General features: G+C 36.2%; 4 protein-coding genes across 7 annotated transcripts in view; 2 read left to right on the top strand and 2 right to left on the bottom strand.

The window, feature by feature from the left end:
• Positions 1-2,532, top strand: part of LOC111803048 (NADH dehydrogenase [ubiquinone] 1 alpha subcomplex subunit 1) — a 4,084-nt gene extending 1,552 nt beyond the window's left edge. The window contains exon 3 of one of the 2 annotated variants that reach the window (XM_023687300.1): positions 2,246-2,532. The gene's annotated coding sequence lies outside the window, so the exon portion shown is untranslated. The remainder of the gene's footprint in view (positions 1-2,245) is intronic. The other variant, XM_023687301.1, reaches the window with a different exon arrangement.
• Positions 2,533-5,776: 3,244 nt separating this feature from the next.
• Positions 5,777-8,203, bottom strand: LOC111804409. The gene has a single exon (XM_023689204.1). It carries the CDS (start codon positions 7,047-7,049, stop codon positions 6,090-6,092), a length of 960 nt encoding a protein of 319 aa, XP_023544972.1. The 5' UTR covers positions 7,050-8,203; the 3' UTR covers positions 5,777-6,089.
• Positions 8,204-13,824: 5,621 nt separating this feature from the next.
• LOC111804008 (E3 ubiquitin-protein ligase RNFT1-like) lies at positions 13,825-19,671 on the top strand. 3 transcript variants are annotated; one of them, XM_023688651.1, is made up of 10 exons: positions 13,825-14,261; positions 14,430-15,058; positions 15,166-15,242; positions 16,084-16,252; positions 17,227-17,315; positions 17,462-17,626; positions 17,718-17,795; positions 17,907-17,996; positions 18,096-18,199; positions 19,216-19,671. In XM_023688651.1, the coding sequence occupies exons 2-10, from the start codon at positions 14,449-14,451 to the stop codon at positions 19,319-19,321; spliced, it is 1,488 nt and encodes a 495-aa protein (XP_023544419.1). In that variant the 5' UTR covers positions 13,825-14,261; positions 14,430-14,448; the 3' UTR covers positions 19,322-19,671. The 3 variants fall into 3 exon arrangements, with proteins under 3 accessions (XP_023544419.1, XP_023544421.1, XP_023544420.1); XM_023688652.1 differs by lacking the exon at positions 17,907-17,996 and having other exon boundaries at positions 13,827-14,261; XM_023688653.1 differs by lacking the exons at positions 18,096-18,199; positions 19,216-19,671 and having other exon boundaries at positions 13,826-14,261; positions 17,868-17,973.
• A 1,060-nt stretch (positions 19,672-20,731) lies between these two features.
• Positions 20,732-24,177, bottom strand: LOC111804305. Its single transcript, XM_023689059.1, has 6 exons — positions 23,747-24,177; positions 23,035-23,193; positions 22,558-22,680; positions 21,762-21,956; positions 21,311-21,475; positions 20,732-21,212 (listed from the first exon to the last, which is right to left on the bottom strand). Exons 1-6 carry the CDS (start codon positions 23,972-23,974, stop codon positions 20,769-20,771), a joined length of 1,314 nt encoding a protein of 437 aa, XP_023544827.1. The 5' UTR covers positions 23,975-24,177; the 3' UTR covers positions 20,732-20,768.
• Positions 24,178-26,058: the final 1,881 nt, after the last annotated feature.

Raw genomic sequence — 26,058 nt, forward strand, 5'->3', positions numbered from 1 at the left:
TTCAAGAAGCAGCATTTAAAATAATATTAATATGACAAGATGGAGGATGACTTGATCGACTCCCTGCAGCTGCACGGCTCTGCATGCTCCTGCTGCCAACAGTGGTCTACACTCCATCTGGAAAAAAAAAAAAAGAATAATATGGAATGAGTATAAAAATACTTAGTAAGCAACCTACTTGTAGGCTCTCGTTGGACTTAATCTTTACGATGGTCTCTTAAACTATGTGTTCATATTCTGACACTAGCATTAGCCAATGTCATGACTTACTATTTGTACTGGCCCAATAAGGCTTATACGTACCTAAACTCTATATACTCCTACTCTAAGGTGTATAACTATGTCCCTTGGACCATAATGTCGGGTTTGAATGTACATAGCCTTTTGTTTATGTTTCTCAAAGTCTATCCTTAACCTTGTGCTATTGGCACATGGGTCAACTTGTCCTATAATGGGCTCATGGGTAAGTCTCTTGTGTATGAGGTAACCTATGCACTATACGCAGACTAGTATTCTGACCGTCTGCACTCCATATGAACTGTCTACTTGGTTTACCCAAGTAGCATACCCTCGATGACTTCTAACGTCCTCTATGGGTGATAAGTAACCTCTATGTATCAAGTAGACTCTAATGCCGCTACGAATTCCTTCCAACGAGCTAAAGGTCATACTGAGTTCCTTCTCTTTTCCCGCCTGAGACGGGTACTCCTGCCTCTGCCCCCAGTAGCTTCCTCTCTTGCATCCGTTGACGAATCAAAATCAGGATAGTCAGTAGCTCCTCCAGCCTTGTCGGCATATCCTGAGAGAGGAGAGTGTAGAAGCACCAACTAAATCTAGTAATCCCGCGCATCATCAGAAGATTTAGAAAGTCTTTTCCCACCCTAACCATGCTAGGTAAGTTTACTATTAGGGGTTGCACCTTAATCGTCCCTACTTGATTTGCCTGGTCACCCAAAAATACCTGTGGGACCCAATGTAAGTTCTAGGACTAAGGGAATGCAATAATTACTCATGATCATGCATATACTCATCTAGGCTCTCTAGGGCACATAGCATTTATCCAATATAATATCCAGTCAGGGTGTCTAATCCCTATAACGTACTACCATGCATATATAACGGTGTCCAACATGCTCAATCAACGGATTTACAAACATACGAGACATGCTGAAGTCCTTATAAAGTTAGGACTAATAGGGGTTCACAACGTACAAGTGGAAGCTTTAAACATAAAATTGCGCTAAACTAGATTACGAATGAGTTTCTAGGCTTAACTATTTGCAACTTGATCAATTAGGTTTATCATCATGCTTTCTAATAAATTTGTTCATTGTTCTAATCGACCCCTACAAGTATTGCTTAAAAATAATCCATGTGGCTACTTGTTTTAGACTTTCCCGAGTTTGGTTCGGGTCTTCGAGAATTTCCAAATTTTCCCAAAAGTTCTTAGTTGGGTTCTACATTAAGGGAAAATATTAGAACTATTGAAACCGGGGTGAAATTGTAATTAAAATGATGTAAACCAGGCAAAATAAGCGTTTCCAGTTCGGTTGGACCAAAACGGTCCAACATAATCGGCTGGACCTGATCCAACTAGACCGGTTGGGTCCGGTTCAAGTGAACAGGCTGGAACCAGTTCAGTCAGATCGGTTCCCCACTTTCTTCTACTTCACGCAGGAGCCCTGCCCATGCGTTTTTCTTCTCTTAAGTTGTCTCTGTAGTCCATGACGTTGCCTCCTCAAAACTACATCGGAGTTGTGACGTTTCATTAGGTAATCGAGCGGAGCTCTCTAGGTATAGATATTTTTTGAGAAAACTCACCGTGTGACGCAAGCTCCTCCACCCAATTCCAAGTGCCCTCCTCTTGCGGTTCCTTAATCGAGGATCATAGCGTTTTTATTTTTTATTTTTTCCCAGCAGTCCTCACTGTCAACAAAATTTCCCCCTCTTTATTATTTAAAAAAAGTAGTGGTGATTACAAGTTTGTCTTCTGTAATAGCTTTAAGTTTACCTAAACAATGTGAAAACCCTTTTCCTGCTACATAAGCTTGGAGGGAAAGGTACCCGTGAATTCAAATTGAAATCTTGCATAAAACCTATCTAAGTATGCATGTGAGCAAGGAGGCATATTAAATGGATTCTCAGCTTTGCATCTGAAGCTCTTTGGTTCTTTTTCTTTATCTATTGATTTCTCACTATACTTAGGAAACTCTCGACTTTAGAACTAACGCTAATGTTGTCCTAGGTGCAGGAGTTGTCACGGATGCACTCTTGATGAAGGAATAAAAGTTTCTATTGCAGAATGCAGATGTCTGTACGATGATGATCACTGTCGTGTATTATCAATTTGTTTCATTTTTCCTATGTTTATCTGAACATAAGTATAATCGATCATCAAGAATTGCTTCTTCATATCAAAGTAGATTTTCTCCTGAATGTTGACTCTTGAGTTTCTGTTTTCTGGAACTAGCTTTACCTCCTTGAGCAGGAGGAAACCCAGTAATGATGATGAATAGCTTTGAGTCCTTGTAAGTTTTTATTTTCTGTCCACCCTTTTCCCATAGGAAACTCATGATATAGATTTTGATGCAATAATAACAAGAAGTAGAGTTGTAGTAGAAGGCATGATAGTTTATGTGTCTGAATCATGTGCCATAATGTCTGTGCTGCTACTCTCCACATCTCCCATAGGCTAATGGCAGTATCTGTTTATAGAGAGGGTGACAGCCATAAATCTACGGACATTGATACTGAAATAATGATTTTGTTCGTGTAGTTTTGAGTTTCTGTTCAGAAGTGGACCTTCCATTAAATAGTGGTGGAAATGTTGGTGAAATATTGGCAGCACCCAACACCCCATTTAGTTTAGAATTATTCTAGAGCATGTGGTGGTAAGCAGTAGTAGGTGTAGTAAGACCCTGGCCATACTACTATTCCATAGGAACACCTTTCTGACCACTTTCTTTAGCTGAAAAAAATGCATCAGGTCTTGTGATTATTGCCCTGAAAAGGTCCCAAAGGAAGTGGGACATGGTGGCAACTGTACAAGTTATAGCTGGTGGATTTTTAATCACAATGGGAAAATTGGCTTGGAAACTGAACATTTAGGCCGTTTTTCTTTACTTTTTGAGGTTAGATACCCAAGGAAAACCAACTTAGTAGCCAAGGAATATTGTCATTCGTCCACACTTGGGCCTCCAAACGTAGATTAGTGTCGACTTTTAGTCGAACAAAACTTTTTATTTTTGAGTTCTAACAATTGTGGAGATGGTCGAGTCATTGACATTCTAAGTGGGAGGCCTCCAAACCTAGGTAAGTGTAGTCTAAAAGTCGAACAGAGCTTTTTATTTTTGAGTTCTGACGATGGTGGAGATGGTCGAGTCATTGATAGTCTAAGTGGCAGGCCTCCAAACCCAGGTAAGTGTAGTCTAAAAGTCAAACAGAGCTTTTTATTTTTGAGTTTTGACGATTGTGGAGATGGTCGAGTCATTGACAGTCTAAGTGGCAGGCCTCCAAACCTAGGTAAGTGTAGTCTAAAAGTCGAACAGAGCTTTTTATTTTTGAGTTTTGACGATTGTGGAGATGGTCGAGTCATTAACATTCGAAGTGGCAGGCCTCCAAACCAGGTAAGCGTAGTCGAAAAGTCGAACAAATCTTTTTATTTTTGAGTTCTAACAATTGTAGAGAGGGTCGAGTCATTGACATTAGAAGTGGTAATTTGTGTCTTATGCATTCCGTTATGTTCAAATTGACCAAAAACAATCTAGCTTAAAAAGGAACAACACTTCGAGATAAAGACTCTAAGAGTTTTGATGTGGAGGATCCGATTCAATCCCTGAAAGAATCTCCTCTTCCTATATTAATCATGGACTTGGACTTATTATCCGGGTTATTAAACCCATTTGGTTTGGTTGATGTACGTTTGTAACGGGTTTTATAGTTAAAAGTTGATTCTCTCGTATGATGAATCGTTCGTAGACCAAGTTTTTATATGTATGGATTGGTTTTCTTTTTGTTCAGCTACACTTACCTTTACTAAACTAAAGTAGAGAATAGCCTGCCTTCCTTTATTTATTCTCTCTTCAATTTCCATTTCAGCTTTTTAATGTAAAGCACTTTCCCAAAGGCAGAAATTACTTATTTATTAAATAAATAAATACATAAATAAATAAAAATATTAAAATAATTATAAAAAATGGCAAAGACAAAAACAAAAGGCAGCCCTTTTTAGCTTGTTCTACAGCCTGTATTATGCCCATATTATACAACACTTTTTGAAAATTTTAGAAATTAAAGGAATAAAATAATAATAATAATAATAATATTGGGCTGGAAATTACTGTTTTGTCCTCTTAGAGTTGGATTTCTTCTAGTGTTGAATGCACCAAAACGCAGCGTTTAGTACAGAAGATGTCTAAGATGGTCAATTAATAAAAATACAAATACTGTTTTTATATAATTTATATTTGCTTTTTCCCCCCAAATTCCATTTTCTCCCCTCCATGGCCCCACCACTTCATTCTCAATCAAATACCTTTGGGATTTCTTATTTATATATTTAATTAACAAAAAAAAAAAAAAAAGATTTTAAATTCTAGTGGAAAGGAAAGACAAAAATCCAACATGTCAATGTCAACAACAACCAAAAAACATATTTGTAATAAATAAAGCCTAAAGTTATGAGGAGCTTAGATTGAATGAATCATCCACAAAATAATAATTTTTGTTAGGTTAATTTCATAAAAAAATTTACTTTTACTGACTTGGTTTCTTTTCTTCGGAACATAACAAGATTCGTCAACCCAGGCCTTGCTCATAATAGAGGAATCCTAGGTAACAGAAAGACGGGAGAAATTGGATTACAGGTGACGGTTACAAGAATGGCGTGAAAGTGATTTTACGACAGAAAGACGGGAGGAATTGGATTACAGGTGACAGTTACAAAAATGGCGGGGAAGTGATTTTACGAGGGAACAAGAATGGCGGGAAAGTGATTTTACGAGGGAGGCTCATAACAGAGGAATCCTAGGTAACAGAAAGACGGGAGGAACTGGATTACAACTGACGATTACAAGAATGGCGGGAAAGTGATTTTACGAGGTATTACAAGAATGGCGAGAAAGTGATTTTACGAGGTAAATAGGCTTTAAACGTACCCTTCTATCTGATACAGTGATAAACGTTGAATAATATCTTTAACTTTTTAAAAAAAAATTAAAAGTATTTTTCCGGTTTGGTTTAAATTTTTAAATATTGTTATAAAAATACCAGAAGTTTAAAAAATTTATAAATTTTTACCCTTAATTTTTATTAAAAAAATAGAGACAGGTAGAGTGAGAGTTAAAAAAGTTTAACGGTATGAATGAACTTTAGGTTCAATAGTTCTTTTTAAAAAAATTTTTATTAATCCTTAACTTTGTTATTTTCGGGCGAGAATCAAACCATCAAAGTAGTAGTCTTAGATCGACCTGCCTCTTAACAACTTAGAGACGTACGAGAATCAAACCGTCAAAGTAGTAGTCTTAGATTGACCTGCCTCTTAACAACTTAGAGACGTACGAGAATCAAACCGTCAAAGTAGTAGTCTTAGATCGACCTGCCTCTTAACAACTTAGAGACGTATTATATCAACCGTAATAACGAGATTGACTAAATTCAAAATCGAAACAGCAGAAGAGAACAAAAAATTTGTTTATTTAGTCAAACACATAAGCAAGCCACCGACGAAATCCTAACATCACAAACAGGAAAAAGAAAAAGAATTCAGAACAAAACATTTCATGAAGAATCTCTCTTTATTACCTTCGAAATTGCATAAAACCAAATTCAGCAGATACATAAGAACATGAAGAACAATAAGAAGAAGAAGAAGAAGAAGAAGAAGAATCAGTTCTCAGTAACACTTTTTGTGCGAAACAATGAATCATTCATCATACATGTATCAGAAATAAACGGCATTTACACAAAAATCATCATTAAAACTTCTACTACTCACAAGAATACCATCAAAACCAGAGAAGATCAGCAAAGGAACTAGAAAGGATGAATATCTTGGTACCGTGATGAGTGATCGGGGTCGATGGAGGAGCTTAAGGGACGTATTCTGTCTCAAGAGTCGGCTGCGTTCGTGTCACGGTTGCCGTGGGTGCTTTTGTGTCGCCCACCATTGCCATTTGTAGAGGTTCTCCCAATTCTGCTGCCCTCTCCATCTGTTCCATTTTGTTTCTTTGCTTTAACTTATGAACCCAACAAATGAGGAGTGATAGCAACACCAACAGCAACACTCCACCCACCACAGATCCTACAATGATCCACACTCTGGTGGTGTTTTTCTTGCTTGAAGGTGGAGGTGCATTCGGGATCACAGCCCCCGGGGGCGACTGGGAGACTGGTGAAGGAGAAGGAGCGATGGATTCGACGACGATAGAGAAATGCCCGTGTTGGATCATTGAACATGTGTTACCAGACTCCACACTGCTGAAATTGGCTATTCCCTGAAGATTAAACCAAACACACTTTGCAACGGCGCCATCCGGGAGGGGCTTGACATTGTCGAACTTGACATGTATCGGGTCACCGGAAGCTCTCATTTCGAGTTCGGGAAGATTAGTAGCCGAGAGATTGGAGGCATTGTAAGCAAGAAGACCCAACATTGGTGCTAAAAAGGTATAACCAGGCAATGCATAATACTCCTCAGACCAGTTCCCCAAGTTCTGATACACCAAAACAAGCCTCTCAACATATGGCTGCACGACAACACCAGTCGGGATATCGAACTCCTTGAATGAAACAACACCGTACCGTCGAAAACTACCACTCCTCAGCCTCATAGCTCTAATGCTAATCCCAGTCAAGTTCGAGGGAGCGGCTGCATCGTAAGGAATACCAGTTTTCGGGTTAACCAATGCCTTATAAGCATATTCCTGGAGAAGAACATCCAAAGAACGCGCCGAAGAACGAGTATCGGTTGATCGAACCATAACCAGATCAGCCAAAAACAAGAACCACATTTGAACAATCAGCATCACGAGACTTCTAGGAAGCCCCATGGATGCTTTGAAATCTCACAATTCACAGCAATGCACGTAGATTTCAGCTCAACCAGAGAACAGAACAATACTCAAATGAGAGTTAAAATTGCCACAAAGTGATAACGGATACGCTATAAAGATCTTCTAATGGGCAATAAATCAAAAGCAGCTTTGAATGAAGGAAGGGATACAAATTTGAACCGTTGCAAGATCCTTATTCTTTTCCAGATATTACTTTTTTCCCTTTCGGAATCGTTGAACAAAAAAGCTTGGAATAATCAATGGAATCTCACAGAAACAGAGAAATCAGATTCTTCAACAACGATGGCGGATTCTAAATCTGACTTGAATTTTATTGAATAAACGAGCAAGTACCTGCTTAAATTAGCTCCAATGGCGATAATGTGAGATACTTGCAGAGCTTAGATGAGTAAAGAACCCATATCACCATACAAATTCTTGAAAATCGCAGTAGAAATCAGCCGCAAACGAGCGCATAAACCCTAGAATCTTGAGGAAAATCATGATTCACAACTTCAAATCAAACGCGCCGCATGAACCACGCCGCACATAACGGCAATGGAGAAACTCAATCAAAGAACATCCCGCATTTCCCAACCAAATCTCGATACCCAACAATCAAAATCCCCCAAAAACCCAAAATCAAAAGAACGAGTTGGGGAATCGATCAGAGCATCAAAAGAATCAAACAACAACCGATTAAGAGACATACAGATTCATCTCTCAAAAATTGAACCCAAAATCCAAAAGAGAAACTAAACAAACAGATTTCAANAAAAAAAAAAAAAAAAAAAAAAAAAAAAAAAACCCAAAAAAACAACGAAATTCCTTCTCCCACTCCTCCAAGTTCCAACAAAAACAGAGCAAATAATCAAAAAGGAACACAGAAATCAGAACTAGAGATGAAAAACGGCAACAATGGCGGCGTTAAAACGTGAAATGGAGGTGAAAAAAGAGCTCGAAACAACAAATCCACAAAGAAATTGACGAAAAAAACAGAAAAAGATGAACAGATTGAATGATTTATGAACTGGGATTGAATGACTCGGGTGAGTTAGGGAGCAGAAAATGGTGGGCTGAAGAACTGAAAATCGAAGAAATATTTTAGGGAACGGCTACAGATTTTTCCTTTTTAGCTTCGATTTCGGTATCGCATTATGAAACCAACCGGCGAAGAAGGTAANAAAAAAAAAAAAAAAAAAAAAAAAAAAAAAACGTCGCTTTCGAACTTCACTGGCTGCAGCTGCCACGTGGCGCTACACGGTCAAACCATTTCTTCAAACCTATTATTACTCTATTATCTTTTTATTTCTTTTTTTTTTTTAAAAATAAGTATTTTATACATTTCCACTTTTTTTAAAATAATTTTATTTTAAATTATTTCATTATTATTGGTTCATGGATCCCATGTTATAATTAGAGATTACATGGATTTTTTTAAATATTTTAATGTTGGTGCCTTTCATTTAAAAAATAAAAAATAATTCTTTTTTTTCGTTCTCTCCGTCGTTATCGTGTTAGACAGGCATGCTCACAAAGCTAAGGTTGTGAAATCAATGTCGATGGCATCGTTTACCATAAGACTATCAAGTAGCTCCTCCCGCTCCTAGTTGTGGTTTAAGGAAAAGAAGTGACTGTCGGGCTCCTACCCAGTACTAGGACAAATGGGTATGTCGTAAATATGATTTTAGACGTGATGATCGGTGTCACGTTAGTAATGCTACATGGTGAAGTTCGTTTCTGGTGAATAAGTACCGAGCAAACTACAAATACTTTAGGAGAAATTAAATATAGATGTTCAGTCTGAACAAAAACTCTATTTTATACGCGATTCGATTATAGTAATGTACATAAATCAAACAACTTTCTCAAGAGAAAGATTGTACCATAAAATAATACGATATACAAATATTTATTATAACTTTTTAGTTTATATATATATATATATATTTATATTTATTTATTTATTTGTAAATGAAACGTTAATAATTTAATTTTTAAAAATTTTAAATTAAATACTAAATTGGTTTATTATCTTTCATTTACTATAACATATATATATATATATATATATATATTTATTTATTTATTTATTTATTTATTTATTTATTTGTAAATGAACGGTTAATAATTTAATTTTTAAATTTTTTAAATTAAACTACTAAATTGGTTTATTATCTTTCATTTACTATAATATATATATATATATATATATATATATATATATATATATATATATATTTATTTATTTATTTGTAAATGAACGGTTAATAATTTAATTTTTTTAAAAATTTTAAATTAAATACTAAATTGGTTTATTATCTTTTATTTACTATACCAAAAATTTATAATTTAATAAAAAAATATTTTAATTCACAATAATAATTATGAGGACGAAATTATTATTATTATTATTGATACTGACAGACTACACCAGAAATAATACGTATTAAAAAATATTCTGAATTAAAAAAAAAATGATATAAATAGGAGAAATTATGGGAGGTAGGGGGGGGGGGCACATGGAATGACCATTTTGCCCCCAATGAGTGGTTGATTTTATGGTTTGGTCATAAAATCAATGTGTTTGAGAAAGTTAATATTATAATGTTCGTGTAAATTGAAGTTGGTGGTTAGCACGCAAAACCATGATTAAGAGAGAGAAAATAATTAGATTTTTTTTTTTAATTATTGGTCAAGTAATTATGATTATATAATTATTAGTTAAGATATTAAAATTTGTCTAAATTTTAAATAAGTCGTGATTGTTCGTTTGTTCGAGATTCAAGAATTAGGGTTTAAAAAAACTCGGTAGAAGCTAAGTTTGTTTTCTTATATTTTTTCATTTTTAATTAGCGAAATTAAGAGTTGGCTCGAGCCTTCCTTAGAAAGAATAAAAGGCAAGGGTAAATACGTAATTTATAATCCACTTAATGTTTAAGATTTGTCATTTTGGAAATTGTTCGAGATTCAAGAATGAGGGTTTAAACGAACTCGGTATGAACTAAGTTCGTTTCCTTTTACTTTTTCATTTGTGATCAGTGAAATTAAGAGCTAGTCCGAGTATACCTTTCTAAACGAGTCTTCCTTTAAAAAATAAAATGAAAAGGAAGGGTAAAAACGTAAATTATAATCCCCTTATGTTTAAGATTTGTCATTTTAGAAATGGTTCGAGATTCAAGAATTAGGATTTAAACAAACTCGGTAAGAGCTAAATTTGTTTCCTTATGCCTTTTCATTCATAATTTGCAAAACTAAGAGCTAGTCACGTTTCTAAACGAGCCTTCCTTTTTTAAAAAAATGAAAAGCAAGGGTAAAAACGTAAATTATAATCCCCATATGTTTAAGATTTGTCATTTTAGAAATGGTTCGAGATTCAAGAATTAGGGTTTAAACAAACTCGGTAAGAGCTAAGTTTGTTTCCTTATGCCTTTTCATTTGTAATTAACGAAATTAAGAGCTAGTCCGAGTATACCTTTCTGAACGAGCCTTCCTTTAAAAAAAATTGAAAAGAAAGGGTAAAAACGTAAATTATAATCCACTTATGTTTAAGATTTGTCATTTTAGAAATGGTTCGAGATTCAAGAATTAGGGTTTAAACAAAATCGGTAGTTTGTTTCCTTAAACTTTTTCATTTGTAATCAGCGAAATTAAGAGATAGCCCGAATATACCTCGGTAAACGAGCATTCATTTAGAAATAATATAAAGCAAGGGTAAAAACGTAAATTACAATCTACTTAACGTTTAAATTAAGAGCTAGCCCGAATATACCTCTCTAAACGAGAATAAAAAGCAAGGGTAAAAATGTAAATTATTCACTTAAGGTTTAAATTAAGAGCTAGTCCAAATATACCTCTCTCTAGACAAGCATTACTGGGAAAGAATAAAAAGTAAGGGTAAAATCGTAAATTGTAATCCACTTAATATTTAAGATTTTTCATTTTAGAAATGGTCAGAGATTCAAGAATTAGGGTTTAAACAGAATCGGTAAGAGCTAAGTTTGTTTCCTTAATAAGAGCTATCCCGAATATACCTCTATATAGGGGTGTACATTCAACTCGACAACCCGGACCAACCCAACCCGAACTATAAGGGTTGGGTTGGGTTGGATTAGCTTTTCAGGTTGGTTTGGGTTCATTTTTCTAAACCCGAACTGACTTGGTTCGGTTTCGAGTTCATGGGACAAAACCCTTGGATTGACCCGAGCCAAATAAAAATATATAAAATATACTAAGAAATTTGCATTAATAATAGGTTTGTCAGAGTGGTACTCTGTCCTAACTTAAAACACACACACTCAGTACGACACCAAACAAATAATATAAAGTAAGGGTAAAAAAGTAAATTATAATCCACTTAATATTTGAATTAAGAGCTAGTTGGAATATACCCCTCTAAATGAGAATAAAAGGCAAGGGTAAAAATGTAAATTTCACAACCTTAAGCATTTTTTTTTATGTTCTACCTGAATAGAGTCAACGGTTAATATACCGAGGTTATGGAGGGCAACACGTTGATGCAATCGAAAATTCACTAAGATTTGAGCTGTATTTAGGCGAAATGAAGCTTGGCTCGTGCTCGCGGGTACGGAGGACAACATGTTATGAATTTGATTTAAATAAATGAAGGGTAAAATCTCGAGGTTAAGGGTTAAAGTCTCCAGTTATATAGATGTTAGTAAGAAAAAAAACGAACGAAACCGACTCACTTTAAATAGCTTCGTTCAATCAAATTTCATGAAATACGAAAGTTACGTGACGGTATATCTAGTCAAGGAATCATTATTAGACGGTTATAATAAATTCTCGAGTTAGCTAGAACCGAGCGAAACGAAGGTGCTTACGATTGGGAAATGATTGGGTGGTTTGGGACCGACCGAAGGGAGTGTGGGATTTGGCAATTGGGTTCGGACATGTGAAAGCGCAGTCCCGTGACACACCGCCGTCGTTTTGTTCCCAAAATGCTCAAATCATCACAAACTTCCAACTATATATTCAACTTTTTCCTGCTTTTTATTTCCCTCATTTCTCCTTCAAATGCTGACACTTGTCGGGCCCCCCGGCCCTCCGACTCTCACTTTTTTTTGTGTCGGCTTGGTTTGGGTTGATTCCACGTTCGATGAGTTTAATACTCCAGTGGTGATAATCGAATTCACTTTTTGGCGTCGTTTAGTTCAGGTTAATTCTACGTTCGATGAGTTTAATACTTGAGTTGTGATAATTGAATTCACTTTTTGGCATCGTTTGGTTTGGGTTGATTCCACGTTCAATGAGTTTAATACTTTCAGTGGTGATAATCGAATTCATTTTTTTGCGTCGTTTGGTTCGGATTGATTCCATGTTCGATGAGTTTAATACTTCAGTGGTGATAACCGAATTCACTTTTTGGCGTCGTTTGGTTTGAGTTGATTCCACGTTCGATGAGTTTAATACTCTAGTGGCGGTAATCGAATTCACTTTTTTTGTGTCGTATGGTTTAGATTGATTCTATGTTCGATGAGTTAATGCTGTAATGGTGATAACCAAATTCACTTTTTTGTGTCGTTTAGCTCGAGTTGATTCCACGTTAGATGAGTTAATACTCATCCAAACAGACCATTAATTGATAGTCGATATACCCATTTAACTAAAATTAGTTATGCGTTCTCACATTGTAGTGTTATAGTAAATATAAAGGATTTTTAGTTACATCTTAAAACGCTCAAAATAGGTTGCTCGAGCATAGCTTAACTGATTAGAACGTATATCCTCGACCAAAAAGACAAATATTTTAATCTCTCGTCCCACGTATTGTCATGTTATTAAACATTACGTTATTTACTTAGCTTAGTCTAGCTAAATTAAATTATTTATTTTCTTAAATAATATATATATTTATATAGTTTGGTTTTTATACGGTTATTTAAAGTAAATATAGTATATGAAACCCACATCGATTTTCTCACCCTTCAATGTCCACGTCAAATGAAAAGTAGGTTAGTGGACCATCTCGGCCCATTACTCACTTCAATGGGCTACAATTTCAGCCCACTTAAATTGGCAGTTCAGATAAGGCCCAAACTCGGATGGGCCCAATTAAAGTTCATGAACAGATAAATGGGCTTGTGAATCTAAGGCCCGGCCCAATTAGACATTAAAATTTTGAGAGAAAATTATGAATTTTTAGTCATTTGTAGTCGTGACCCGGTTTTAAAACGCGATGGAGGAGAAGTTTTCATGCCTTTATAAGGAATGGTTGGTTTCCCTCTCGAACCGATGTGGGATCTCACAATCTACCCTCCTTTGGGTGCCAATGTCATTGCTGACACACCACTCGATGGCGGGCTCTATACCATTTGTAACAGGCCAAGTCCATTGTTAGTAAATATTGTCCGTTTTGACATATCGCTATCAACCTCACGGTTTTAAAACACGTATGTTAGGGAAATGTTTCAACACTCTTTCAAGGAATGCTTCGTTTCCCTCTCACAATCATAAATGCCAAATATTTTTATTTTTTATAATAATTTAAACAATTAAGTTAGGTTAAGTTATAATCAATGTTCGGGTTGAACATCGATTACAAAAGTCAATTTTCATATAATGTTAAAGGTATGGCAAGATTGGGTTAGCTCATAACATACTCGGGTTGACCCAATCAAAAAAATATATCAACCCAATAACAAATTTAAAATTTCAATAATCTAAATTGATCGAGTTTTTGAGCGATAAGAACAGGTATCAAAATTAAAGAAAAATTTCCATTTTTTTGGATTTTCTAGGTTGTATTCAAACGAATAGATTGTGAAGGAAACAAAGGTAATAAATTGAAGTTCTCTCTGAAATTGCGATCAGATATTGATCTTGGAGAGAGCTGATCTTCCTTCTTTACCTTTTATTTTTCCCCTTTTTCTCTGGTTTGCTCTCTTGTCCTCCATCGCTCGAGAGCTTCATTCATAGGGCTCAATTTTCCCCCATTTTTCTATATCATTATCGCCATCGAAACCCCATCAAACCTTTTCAATCAAGCCTTCTTTTCGTGATCGGCGGGTTTCTTTGACCTTTTAATCCGATGATCGCGCCCCACTTGCTCGATTTCTGATTCAGTCTTGATTTCGTGTTCTTGTTGTAGCTAGAACTACTGTAGATTGGATTTTCTTATCTGGGTTCTTGCCATGTCGTGATTTTTCTTCATCTGAGGTTATCCACGGAGTCTCGTTTACGGAGAAGGTAATTAAGCTCTGTTTCTTGTTTTTATTGATCATTTCTTGTAGCTTTGAACTTCTTGATCTTTATCTTGCTTCTATTACGCGGAAATTTGTGTTCCTTCTTTATATCATGGTCGAAATTTTCGTCTGTTGTTGTTGTTTTGATTGTCTTGAATGTTATGGCGATTAGGGTTAGGCCATTCACCCGAATGGAAGGGTCTGGTATCGACCCCGACTCTCATAGAGCTGCTTCCGCCAGTGGTAGTTCAAGAAGGTTTGGATTGTTAATTGCCTCGAATATTATTCAGGCTCCACTTTCTGCTCTATTAGAGTATTCGGGTCTTCTTCGTGGCCGCCCAAGTCATCAAGAACCCGAGGCGTTGATAAGTGCACGACTGCCTTCGGCTTTTCGAGGCCATCTTCGCAGCCAGATTGATGAATCTTCGGGTGCCAGTAATGATGGAGAGGTTTCGATTAGGATAATTGGGGCTGGGGAACCAGAACATGGGAGAGATGGTGCTGGACTAGTCGTTGGGCAAGCGAGGGAAGTCAGTGGTCAGAATGCAGTGTCTTCGCAATCTATGACCTTGGCGTCGGAGCTTAGCCAGGGAGATTCTGCTACTGAACGCAGTGCTCGAGAGGGCATTCCTCAATCGAGAAACGCAGGCGCTGATGGGGATGCCTCGGAGGCAGCTGGGGGAAATAGCAGGGATTCTTCTTATCAAAGGTACGATATTCAACAGGCTGCTCGGGGGATTGAGCAGATTCTCCCATTTAGTTTTCTTCTACTGGTGGTCTTCATTCGACAGCATTTGCAAGGTATTTAAGACGGCTCTCATTGTTTTAATATTACATGTTTCCATGTATATTTCTCTGCAATTTTTCTCCTTCTGGTGTTGATATTTGCATCCTAATCTTACTTACAGGCTTCTTTGTGACAATATGGATTGCTGCTTTCATGTACAAGTCGAACGATATTTTGCGAAAACAAACAGCGTTAAAGGTGTGTTATGGTTTATTTTAATGTTCGAGTGACTTGACAACCTAACGTGATAGAGTTAGGTGGTTATCCTGTGAGAATAGTTGATGTTAGGAGATTACAAGAAGGTCTGCTAGTTGATTAAGTCACCTATAGGGAATATATAGGCCTACTTCAAGAGCCCACCACAATTGTTGCTTGTCCGCACGTCGATGATAAGTTAACCTTTACTATTAGACATCGTGAAGAGTCACGAGAGTCAAAGCCCAAGACAACCTCAAATCTCACCCCCTTCCCACTTCAGCTACCTTAAACAGAAGAACTTTAATGAACCCGATCTTCCCTTTATATCGAATGATTGAACATGCATCTTGAGCTGTCTTTTATATTCGAGAAATGTGGGCATCTAGAGCTACAAAACTATTTTACTTTTGATGTGATATCTGTTGCCTTGTCAATTGAAATGGTGAGATTCGAAATCTTCCCTTTTTGGCCATTAAGAACGATAGAATAGTCGACATTACATATTTTACACGATGGTTGAATTTCTTTTAGCATCTGCACCCAGAACTTCCCGGTTGTCACGCTCGTTTGCCTTCTTAAGATTGATAGAGACCAGGCCAGCCAGTTCACTGAGCAGGCTCTCTTATAGCTAGTCGATCAATGCTTCCATTTAGGGTCGGGAGTAAAATTTGCCTCCTGAAATAAATTCCATCTGGTTATCAGAAATTGCATCCGAATCACGCTCCCTGTTTGTTTGGCTAAAACCTAATCACTTTATATGACAGTGATCGAACTTGTTAGATGTTTTCTTTTTGTTTATTACAGTTTTCTAATCGTAAACTTAATTAATTGGTTCGTGCAGGGGGAGAGAAAAATCTCTATTTTGGTTGGCATATCTCTTGCATTCACCATTCATGTTATTGGTGTGTACTGGTGGTATCAAAATGATGGCCTTTTATATCCGCTGATCATGCTTCCTCCTAGAGCAATACCTCCTTTTTGGCATGCTATTTTCATCATCATGGTGAATGGTAACCTTCTGTTGAAGTTATTACTGATTGTTACCGTATGTTCGCTGATCATGATCTCTAAGCGTTATCGTAGCAAAGAAGTTGTTTACTATGCTAGGCTGCCTAGTCACATAATTTTCTGCAATTTGTTTATTTTCTTAAATTTCTTCTGAGTGATCATTACGTTCTTCATTTTGCTTCATTTTTTAAAAGTTTTTATAAGAGACTTAAACCACTTTGTTCGAGAAACAAAGAACAAAAGGCGTCTCCTCCCTAATGGATGATCAAAGTGGAATAATTACAAAAAGACTCGTGTTGGCTACACCAATTGAAAGCCTTTGCCACGTTGAACCGCAACACCTTAGCCTTGCCAATTAAACACCAGCCATTTAGAGATCCTAAGAACCAATCTTCAGGAAGCTTAGACGTGCACCATCGAATACCAAACTGATTTCCAAATAAATCCCGAACTTTACTTCTGGAACTACAATGAGGAGTAGATGAGATAAAGATCCTCCAAATTTTCTTTTCACAACCATCCTCGAAAGCGTATCTTTTTCTTCCACTCCCATGCCTCCCAAAAGAACGAGGAACCTTAACTTTGCCCCACCTAACTAAATGAATGCCTTTTATTGCATCTGCGTCCTTCCAATGAAAGTTTGGAGTGATCATTAAATTCTTAACCGACGTTAATATACCCGTAGGATTTGGAGTTCAGGGTTCTTAAGGGTTGGCTTTTGAAAGATAAAGGAAATAATCTTCAATGTTTATAGGATTAACACGTGTTTCCCTCGGTATGTTGATGATGGTTGTTAGAAGCTCTTAATGGTTGGCTTTTGAATGGTAAAGTAATGAGTACATGTTCATTGAATTAAAAACTGATTTATATGTTCAGCAGGGCTTTTTTCTGCAACTATTCCTTACAATTTACAGAAGTAAATGGTAAATGTTGTAACTGGTTTGGTGAATTGTATGCTTTTGTGTTGGTTTCTCAGACACTTTGGTCCGCCAAGCAGCGATGGTGGTGAAGTGCATTCTATTGATGTATTACAAGAACAGCAGAGGCCGCAATTATCGTAAACAGGTGAGGTAATATAGAAGTTGACTCTTGGTTATTCATTAAGCTCCTTTTTGAATCAGTAACAAATATTCATGTAGAAAGTGAATGAAGTGGTAACTTTAGTTTGTCGGTCTGTGAGAACGTACTATTAACATTCACACTATCTCCAGGGTCAAATGCTAACTTTAGTCGAATATTTGCTACTACTGTACCGTGCGTTATTGCCCACTCCTGTCTGGTATCGCTTCTTTTTGAACAAAGAGTACGGGAGTCTATTTTCTTCGCTATTGACGGGACTGTACTTAACTTTCAAACTCACATCTGTTGTTGAAAAGGTATGTTTTCTATTTCTTCACTATTGATGGTCTCTCTTATCTGTTATCATCTCCCTTCCCTGTCTCATCTCTCTTTCCTATGCGGATTTAGGTGCAATCCTTCTTTGCTGCTTTGAAAGCACTGTCACGTAAAGAGGTGCATTATGGCGCATATGCTACGTCGGAGCAGGTAAATTTGATCTCATTTGTCCATGCCTTTCTCCAATTAATCGAACTTTCTTGCCGTTCTAATGCATTGTAGGATAGGGGATTGAACTATTGACTTTTGGGTGGTAATTAGTGTCTCACCCGATTGAACTGTACTCGAGTTGGTATCGTCTCTTCTATTTGGGGGGCTATATTCGTAATGTTTTTGGCCTCGTCTCTCTTGGTAATCTGTAGGGCTTCCTTCATTTGAAACTTTTTAATGCAATAGGAACGGAGAGAGCGGAATATCGTTGAGATTATAGTTGTTATTTGGGTAATGCAGGTGAATGCAGCTGGTGATTTGTGTGCTATTTGCCAAGAGAAGATGCATGCTCCTATCCTACTCCGATGTAAACACATATTTTGTGAAGATTGTGTATCAGAGTGGTAAGTTTATTGCATGAAATTCTCCTGTCTGTGTTCTACATCATATTAAACTACTGAACATTTCGAAGAGGTTATGATTTCGATTTATGGTTGAAGCATACTTGAGTCTTTGCTGGAAAAGTTTTAATATTAGTGTTTGAGTGTTTAATAGTCACATGTTATAGTCGATCGAAGTATGACGTAGTGGATGAGAGACTTTAGATCTTGTTAGGACTTGATAACAAAGGCAATATGGGATAGAGATAGTTCCTAAGGAGATCCCGAACGAAACTTGCATTTCTTATTGTTTATCTTTCGCTACGACTTTTGGGTCTTGTTAAGATAGTACCTAAGGAGATTTCAAACGAAACTCACATGTGAAATCCCACATTGTTGGAGAGGGGAACGAAACTCTTTATAAGAGCGTGGAAACCTCTCCCTAGCAGACGTGTTTTAAAATAATTGAGGGGAAGCCCAGAAGGGAAAGTCAAAGGAGAACAATATCAGCTAGTGGCGGGCTTGGGTTGTTACATCGCATTGCTTATATTTTGTCCTAAGGAGATAGTAGCGAAAGATAAAACAATAAGAAATGCATTTGGGATCTCCTTAGGAACTGACTTTTGGGTCTTGTTAGCTAGTACCTAACGAGATTTCAAATGAAACTCACACGTGAGATCCCACGTTAGTTGGAGAGGGGAACGAAGCGTTCTTTATAAGAATGTAGAAACCTCTCCCTAGCAGACGTGTTTTAAAACTTTGAGGGGAAGCCCGAAAGGGAAAATCAAAGGAGAACAATATTTGCTAGTGGCGGGCTTGGGCTTGGGCTTGGGCTTGGGCTGTTACATCACATTTCTTATATTTTATCTTTCATTATGACTTTTGAGTCTCGGTATCTAGTTCCTAAGGAGATCTCAATCGAAACTCCCATTTTATTAACCTAAACGTCGAAACAAAAAGGGCCAAAGAAAGGAGAAATGTGTTGTGTAACTTGCTTTAGTGTTGTTGATATATTGTTCATTTCGTGGTGCTACGCGCAGGTTCGAGCGGGAACGAACATGTCCATTGTGTAGGGCTTTGGTTAAACCTGCAGATCTGAGGTCATTTGGTGATGGATCAACCAGTCTGTTTTTCCAGGTTTTCTAAGCCATTTACTTCCAGCAGCCCCATCAGAGGCTCTGTGGTTCATCACATCTTTACCTACACAAAATGTACATCTAACTAATGGCCTGTGTAGTTAGATGTACATTTTGTGTAGCAAAGACTGCGCTCACAAGAAGAATGTGCTCGGAAACGCCAATTCGGTATCGGAATGTATACGTAATAGTGTCCCTTTTGTGTTACGGAGGAGGACGGGTTTAACCACATATGCAAAATTAATGAATTGCTGAGTCTGGAGTGTAAATTTAGTACCAAAGTCAGTTGTTGTGTTGATTTATAAATTAGTCCAAATGCATAAAATGAGAAATTGTTACATATAATACCCAGTTTGATTATTGATTTGTCTTTAAATTAATTAAAATAATTAAAATTGTACAATTATATAATTTCTTTATAATTTGTTAATTTATCATTTAAAACTTTCATAATTAAAACTCTAAAATAACCAAATAGATACAGGTAATTTTCAGCTTTAATTATGTAATAATTTGAAGTTTTAATTGATTTAATAATTTCAAGAGGTATAAATTGATTTTTCCCTTAATTTTATTCAATCCATATTTGAAAAATAAGTAAATGTGTTAATTACAATGTTAATTTATAACATTTATATTTCCATTGGAACGAAGCATGCATACAATTTAATATAGTCTTATATTTATTATTACTCTTACTCCCGTCGGGATAAATCTACCCCTTCCCTTGTTCCCGCCTACGTTATGGGATATGACGGGACCCCTTCCCTTGTTCCTGCCTACGTTATGGGATATGACGGGATAAATCTACCCCTTCCCCTGTTCCCGCCTACGTGACGTCTACCCCTTCCCCGGTTCCCGCCTACGTTATGGGATATGACGGGATAAATCTACCCCTTCCCTTGTTCCCGAGTGAACATCTTTTTTAGTTACGGGTCCATGAAATATTTTAAAGAGTAAACATCTTTCTTAGTTACGAGTCCGGGAAAAGAATAGAAAAGGTGATTTCACTATATTTATTTGGAACGGACCCTATGACAAGAATATTTGTTAGTGGGACGATAGCTCTGAAATATATATATAATTTTTTTTTTGTTAAATACTCCATAGAAATCTCTCAATTATGCAATTACCCATCAAAAGATATGATAAGAACAAATAAAAATATTGATGAACATGTAATTCCATGCTCAAGAAAAAAGAATGAATTGATAGTGTATTATTTTGCAACATTTATCACCTGGCATTGGCATTATACTCTACAATTCTCACTTTTGTTAATTTCAGTAGCAAAAAAATGGTCAATAAATGGAAAAAAAACAAGAATCAAACCACATCAAACTCTGCCTTCTTGCTTGCCCCCACCTGCAATTCTTGTATGATTTCTTCAACAACAAAAAAGAATAANTTTTTTGCTTTTCACAGATTATTAGTTGAAAGAACGGTAAGCAAAATCCTTAGGAAGAAGTACTTGTTGAAGGCAATGGGGAGTTTTCTGTACCTTCTTCTTCCTCAGAAACTGTAGTGGGAGATGGGTCTCCCTCACTGTCTTCTTTATCATCATCGTCGTCGTCGTCGTCATCATCATCGTCCTTCCCTTCTTTTGGATGAACACGAGGAACAGGAAGATCTTCCATGGCTGCTGCTGAAGGTGAGGTTGGAGAAGTTGAGGAATGTGGGGAACCATAATTAAAAAGCATTCTGGTGATCTCTGGAGAGGTGGATCTTGGATAATATTCTGTCACTTCTTCCATTCCTTCGTCTAGGTAAACCACATCCTGCATTGTCAGTTGGTGGTACTCCACAATTTCCCTTAGGAATCGGTTCTCGCGTGCATATATCGAATTCTCGTGCGCCAAACGAGCCTTCTCAGCCAAAAGAGTCTCAAGTTGAAGCCGAATCTGGATTTAGAAACAGTTCAAAAATCCTTTCATGATCCAAATGAACGTTAGAACATACAAACCATGTTTTTGAAATGATGTTCTAGTGAATACATTACCAAGTCATCATCTGCACGATTGTCTCCCTTCTCTCGATTTTCCCTGAGAATTTTGTTTTCTTCCTCTAATTGTGCACATCTTTCTTTAGCAAAAGCCAGTTCTGCTTTAATGGTTTTCAGCTCCCGGAGTAATAGTTTGGCTTTGGCAGCTGTAGCCATCGCCACCTACATTCCACAGGTAATTTTGACATTGTTATGCCATTGATGCACTCATCACCAAAGGTATTTTTTACTAATGTTCGAGCAAGTACGAGTAAAATTAACCATCTAAATTCAATTGATGACATTCACATTGGAAATCTCAAGCTTAGGAAACAGTTTCAACTTACTTTGTCAGATTAAACTTAGCTAAGACGATGAATCCAACTCCAATCATTTTGACTTTAATTTGAGTAAGAGAAAAATTCAATGAGTTGCATTACGATACATAATTACAAAGTTGGCACCTTACGTCTCGAGATGCCTTCAGTTGAGTTTCATGATGTGCTTGCATCCGTGGTTCTGGAGACAGTAGATTTGGTTGCTGCCATGGATTATTCACAGTAGGAAATAATCCTTCAGATTTGTTGCCCTTTCTCCTAATCTGCAGTTTGCGATTTTCATGAATGATGTCTGTAGTCTTAGCTCCCACAATTGGGTGACCTTCCTGCAAACCAAGACGAGGTGTTGAAAATGGTATGACCAAATCTAATTTCGAATATCCATTCACTAAGAAGCCATACCGAAGATATTCTTGAATGGAGTTTGTTAGGAATCACAAACCTATATAATGGTACGATATTGTCCACTTTGAGCATAAGCTCTATTGGTTTTGCTATTGGTTTTCTCAAAAGGTTTCATACCAACGAAGATAATGTTCCTTATACACCTATGACCTTCCTCTTAATTAGCCAACGTGGGACTACTCCTTTCATAATCCTCAACAGAGTTTCCAACTTTTAAATCAGACTCGATTGTGCAGTCAAGTCTTTGGATTTTGTAAGATTTATTTATCATAGTATATTAGAGTAGGAGGCCTTGAATTTTTAAAATTCCGAAGTGAGGTGATAATTTTCATGAAAATATATGATCGAGAGAGATGTTCTCAAGATATTCCAATGTATTTTACCATCTTGCAAATTGAAATCAGGCAGAGATACTATTAATCTATATTTTCAAGTACAAAAAGGTCGATTAATCTGAGAAATGGACAGCTAATTAGTGTCCCCAAGATATGAAAAAACAATAAAACCAAGTTCTGTTCTTACCTCAGATGCCTTTTTATTTGTGTCCCCAAGTTGATTAAACGAAGTTGTGATTGCATCCAAACGCTTCGGTTTTGCTGGATTGTCCGATTTCTTCGAGTCGTGATCAGTAGACTGACATGGCTCCTGATACCAATTCATATGAAAATCAGAAAACAGAGCAGTAGGGATAAACGAATTGCATATAAGTTAAAATCTCTGTGCTCATACGAGATTTTTCTGTTGTGTTTTTGAAAATTCAACATCACATTTTCAGAATTTACTCTAATTCCTCATCTATTGAATAACGTGACTTATACATAAACAAGGGTGTTTCAAATTAAAAAGATTGCATATACCTAAGATAAATCATTATCACAACAAATTGTGTCAATATTTATGTAATGTAGTGATGCCAGATAGCTCAGTGAACAAGGCATTGTCGGTAATGGCTCAATTCTCCACCTCGCAATTGATAAAGTATAGACAGATGATACTCACCTGGCTAAGGGTTGAGGTATTAATGGGCTGGAAACCACTAGTTTCCTCTTCTATGGCTATGTCATCTTCTTCGAGAATTGCCTTAGCTTTCCGAGCAAGTACGCCCCAAAACCCGGATTTCGACTCACTTTTGAATGTCAAATTCTCGCCAGCAAAACTCTGGAAATAGAGGGATAGCATCAGATACAGATTACATGGCCGCTATAAAGGCATATTTGAATGACCAACAAAAACAATAGAGCTTGCTGAAGAATTCGAACACGGCAATGAATCATCAACAGACGCCATCATTCTTCCGATAGGTTAGGCAATTAAACAAATAAAAAAGAAAAGGCCGTCCTAAATTCCGATTAGGTCAGAAATCGCAACATTTGCCAAAAACAGAGGAGGTCACGGCAATTAATGAATCACTTCCTCGGAAGAATTCGATGCTAAACAAATCATATTGATATGAAATAGCTAATGCAATGATGGAGACGAAAACAATAGGCACAATCAAATCTGAGATTTCGCTGAATTTCTTATTTCTTATCATTATCCAAGTCAATCAAACAAACACTCAAAGCGATCAATTTAACATTGTAGAGTTTAGAGAGAGAGAGAGAGAGAGAGAGAGAGAGAGAGAGAGAGAGAGAGAGAGAGAGAGAGAGAGAGNAGAGAGAGAGAGAGAGAGAGAGAGAGAGAGAGAGAGAGAGAGAGAGAGAGAGAGAACCTTGGATCGCATATGGCCAGGGGAGAAAACGGAGGAGGAACCGGAAAAGGCAGAGGAATTCGAAGAATCTCGATGAGCAGCAGAAGCTCGGATCGCCTGAACGGCAAGAGAAGAAGAGGAAGAAGAGGAAGAAGAGATGGAATTATGATCAACATCGTCGGCAGGATGATGGATCTCTTCTTTGAAAGTGGAAGCCCTCGTGATTGCTTGTCTCCTCCTATACGCCATTATCGAAACTATTGTGGATGATGATGATGATGATGATGCTGTTCTCCTTCTTGTCTTCGAATTGTGATCGTCGTAGTTGCAGAACAATCACAAAACGACTCCCACCGCCAGCACCGCCGTCGCCGCCGCCAGCACCACCGGAACTGCAACCGCTTCCGCCTCGAAAATGAATCGAATGCCGAGAGAATTGGCAGCTTTGTTCTTCTTTCTCTCTTCTCTAACTAACTTCTTTCGTTTTCCATTTTCTTTTTTAAAAATTAGAAATATAAATATTCCCTTCGTGTTCCTCAACGATTTTAATTATTAAAAAAAATAAAAAAATAAAAAAATAAAAAAAATAAATATAGCGCGCTATTCTTATTCTTTGACAGTTAGGCTCTTTTTTTAAATTAATTTATTTTTAAAATATTTAAAATATTATTTCTAAATCCATTTATTATTATTCGGGCTAATATATACATATATACATATATATATATATATATATATATATACACACATACATATACATATATATATGTATATGTATATGTAATGTATATATACATACATATATAGTGTCTATATATATATATGTATATCTGTAGATATATATGTATATGTATATGTATATCTGTAGATATATATGTATGTATATGTATATGTATATATATATGTATATGTATGCATGCATACCTACATACATACATATATATATATATATATATATCCGTAATTTCTCTATATATTTCAAATTCCAGTGTAGTGGTTTTGCACATTGGCTCGAGGTATTTTCTCTTCCTCTTTTTACCTTGAAAAAACGGGGTACCTTGCATCCTTGAACCGATAACCATCTTTTCGCTGTGTATGATTTGGGTTGTGTTTTGAATTTATTACGATTAGGTCGGTTCAAATAAATGAAAACTGTAAGTCAACTTGATGACTTAAGTTTGTTTACGAGTTCCCTTAAAACTAGATTGTATTGAACTGAACTCACTCGAGTTTATTGTTAATTTTAAAAAATACATTTTTGCATGATAAATTGTATATACATTTATTTATTTTATTTTAATCTAATCTTATTATTCATACACGGTAAACATTTATTACTTTTATTAAAAATAAAAATTTGAATAAATAATCCAAACAACTCAAACCAGCCCAACAAAAAAAATTATAGTTGGGTCGGGTTGGGTTCATGATTTAATCGTTGTTTGAATTGAAAAAATTATAACCCGAACAATTAGGTTGAGTCTAAGAAATGTCTCATTCTTACCCAACTCAATCCACGAACACAGGTAAACTTTAAAAAAATGTAAATACACCGGAACGAGTTNAAAAAAAAAAAAAAAAAAAAAAGTCAAATTTCTTCCCTCACTTTTTTTTTTAACTAAAAAAAATACTTTCACATTAATTAAAAAAACACAAAAATTCAACAAAATTGAAATTTCTATGATTTAAAAATAAAAAAATAAAATAAAAATGATATATTTAAGAAAGAGATCATTTGATGAGATTTTATGGCAACTCATAAAGGGTTGCATGGAAATGACCTTTATGCCCTCATTACAACCTTCCAAATCAAACGAAATAATACCTTTGACAACTCATTTCTATGAGGGTATTTTGTCCATTCTTTTGTTTTGTCTCTTAAACTCCGAGCAACGTAGGTATCACAAGTCGGGATATTCATATGACCTGAAAACTTGACTAATTTAGACCACTCAACTCAATCTGATTCGGTTGAATTGAATTTTTGAAAAATAAAAAACTTGAGTCGGTTTACAGGTCGACATTTTTTTTGTCAGATCAACCCGACCCACTTGAAAATAAAAGTATTATGAAGATTAAGAATATTTGATGTTTGCAACTGATGTTATTCATTGAATGAATATATTTAATTTAAAAAATATAAAAATAAAAAAAAAGAACTCGAGCCGAGAGTTTGTTCTCATGCAATTGACTAACGACCCGACTTTTCATACAATAACCGATCGCAACCGTTACTAAAAAGATATCATTTGAAAACAAGGTGAGTATTAAAAAGACTCAGTAAAAGACATTCAACTGTTCGGGTTAGGTATACAAAACTATTATATGACTGA

This window comes from Cucurbita pepo, chromosome LG10, assembly GCF_002806865.2.
Source record: "Cucurbita pepo subsp. pepo cultivar mu-cu-16 chromosome LG10, ASM280686v2, whole genome shotgun sequence".
Classification (NCBI taxonomy): domain Eukaryota; kingdom Viridiplantae; phylum Streptophyta; class Magnoliopsida; order Cucurbitales; family Cucurbitaceae; genus Cucurbita; species Cucurbita pepo.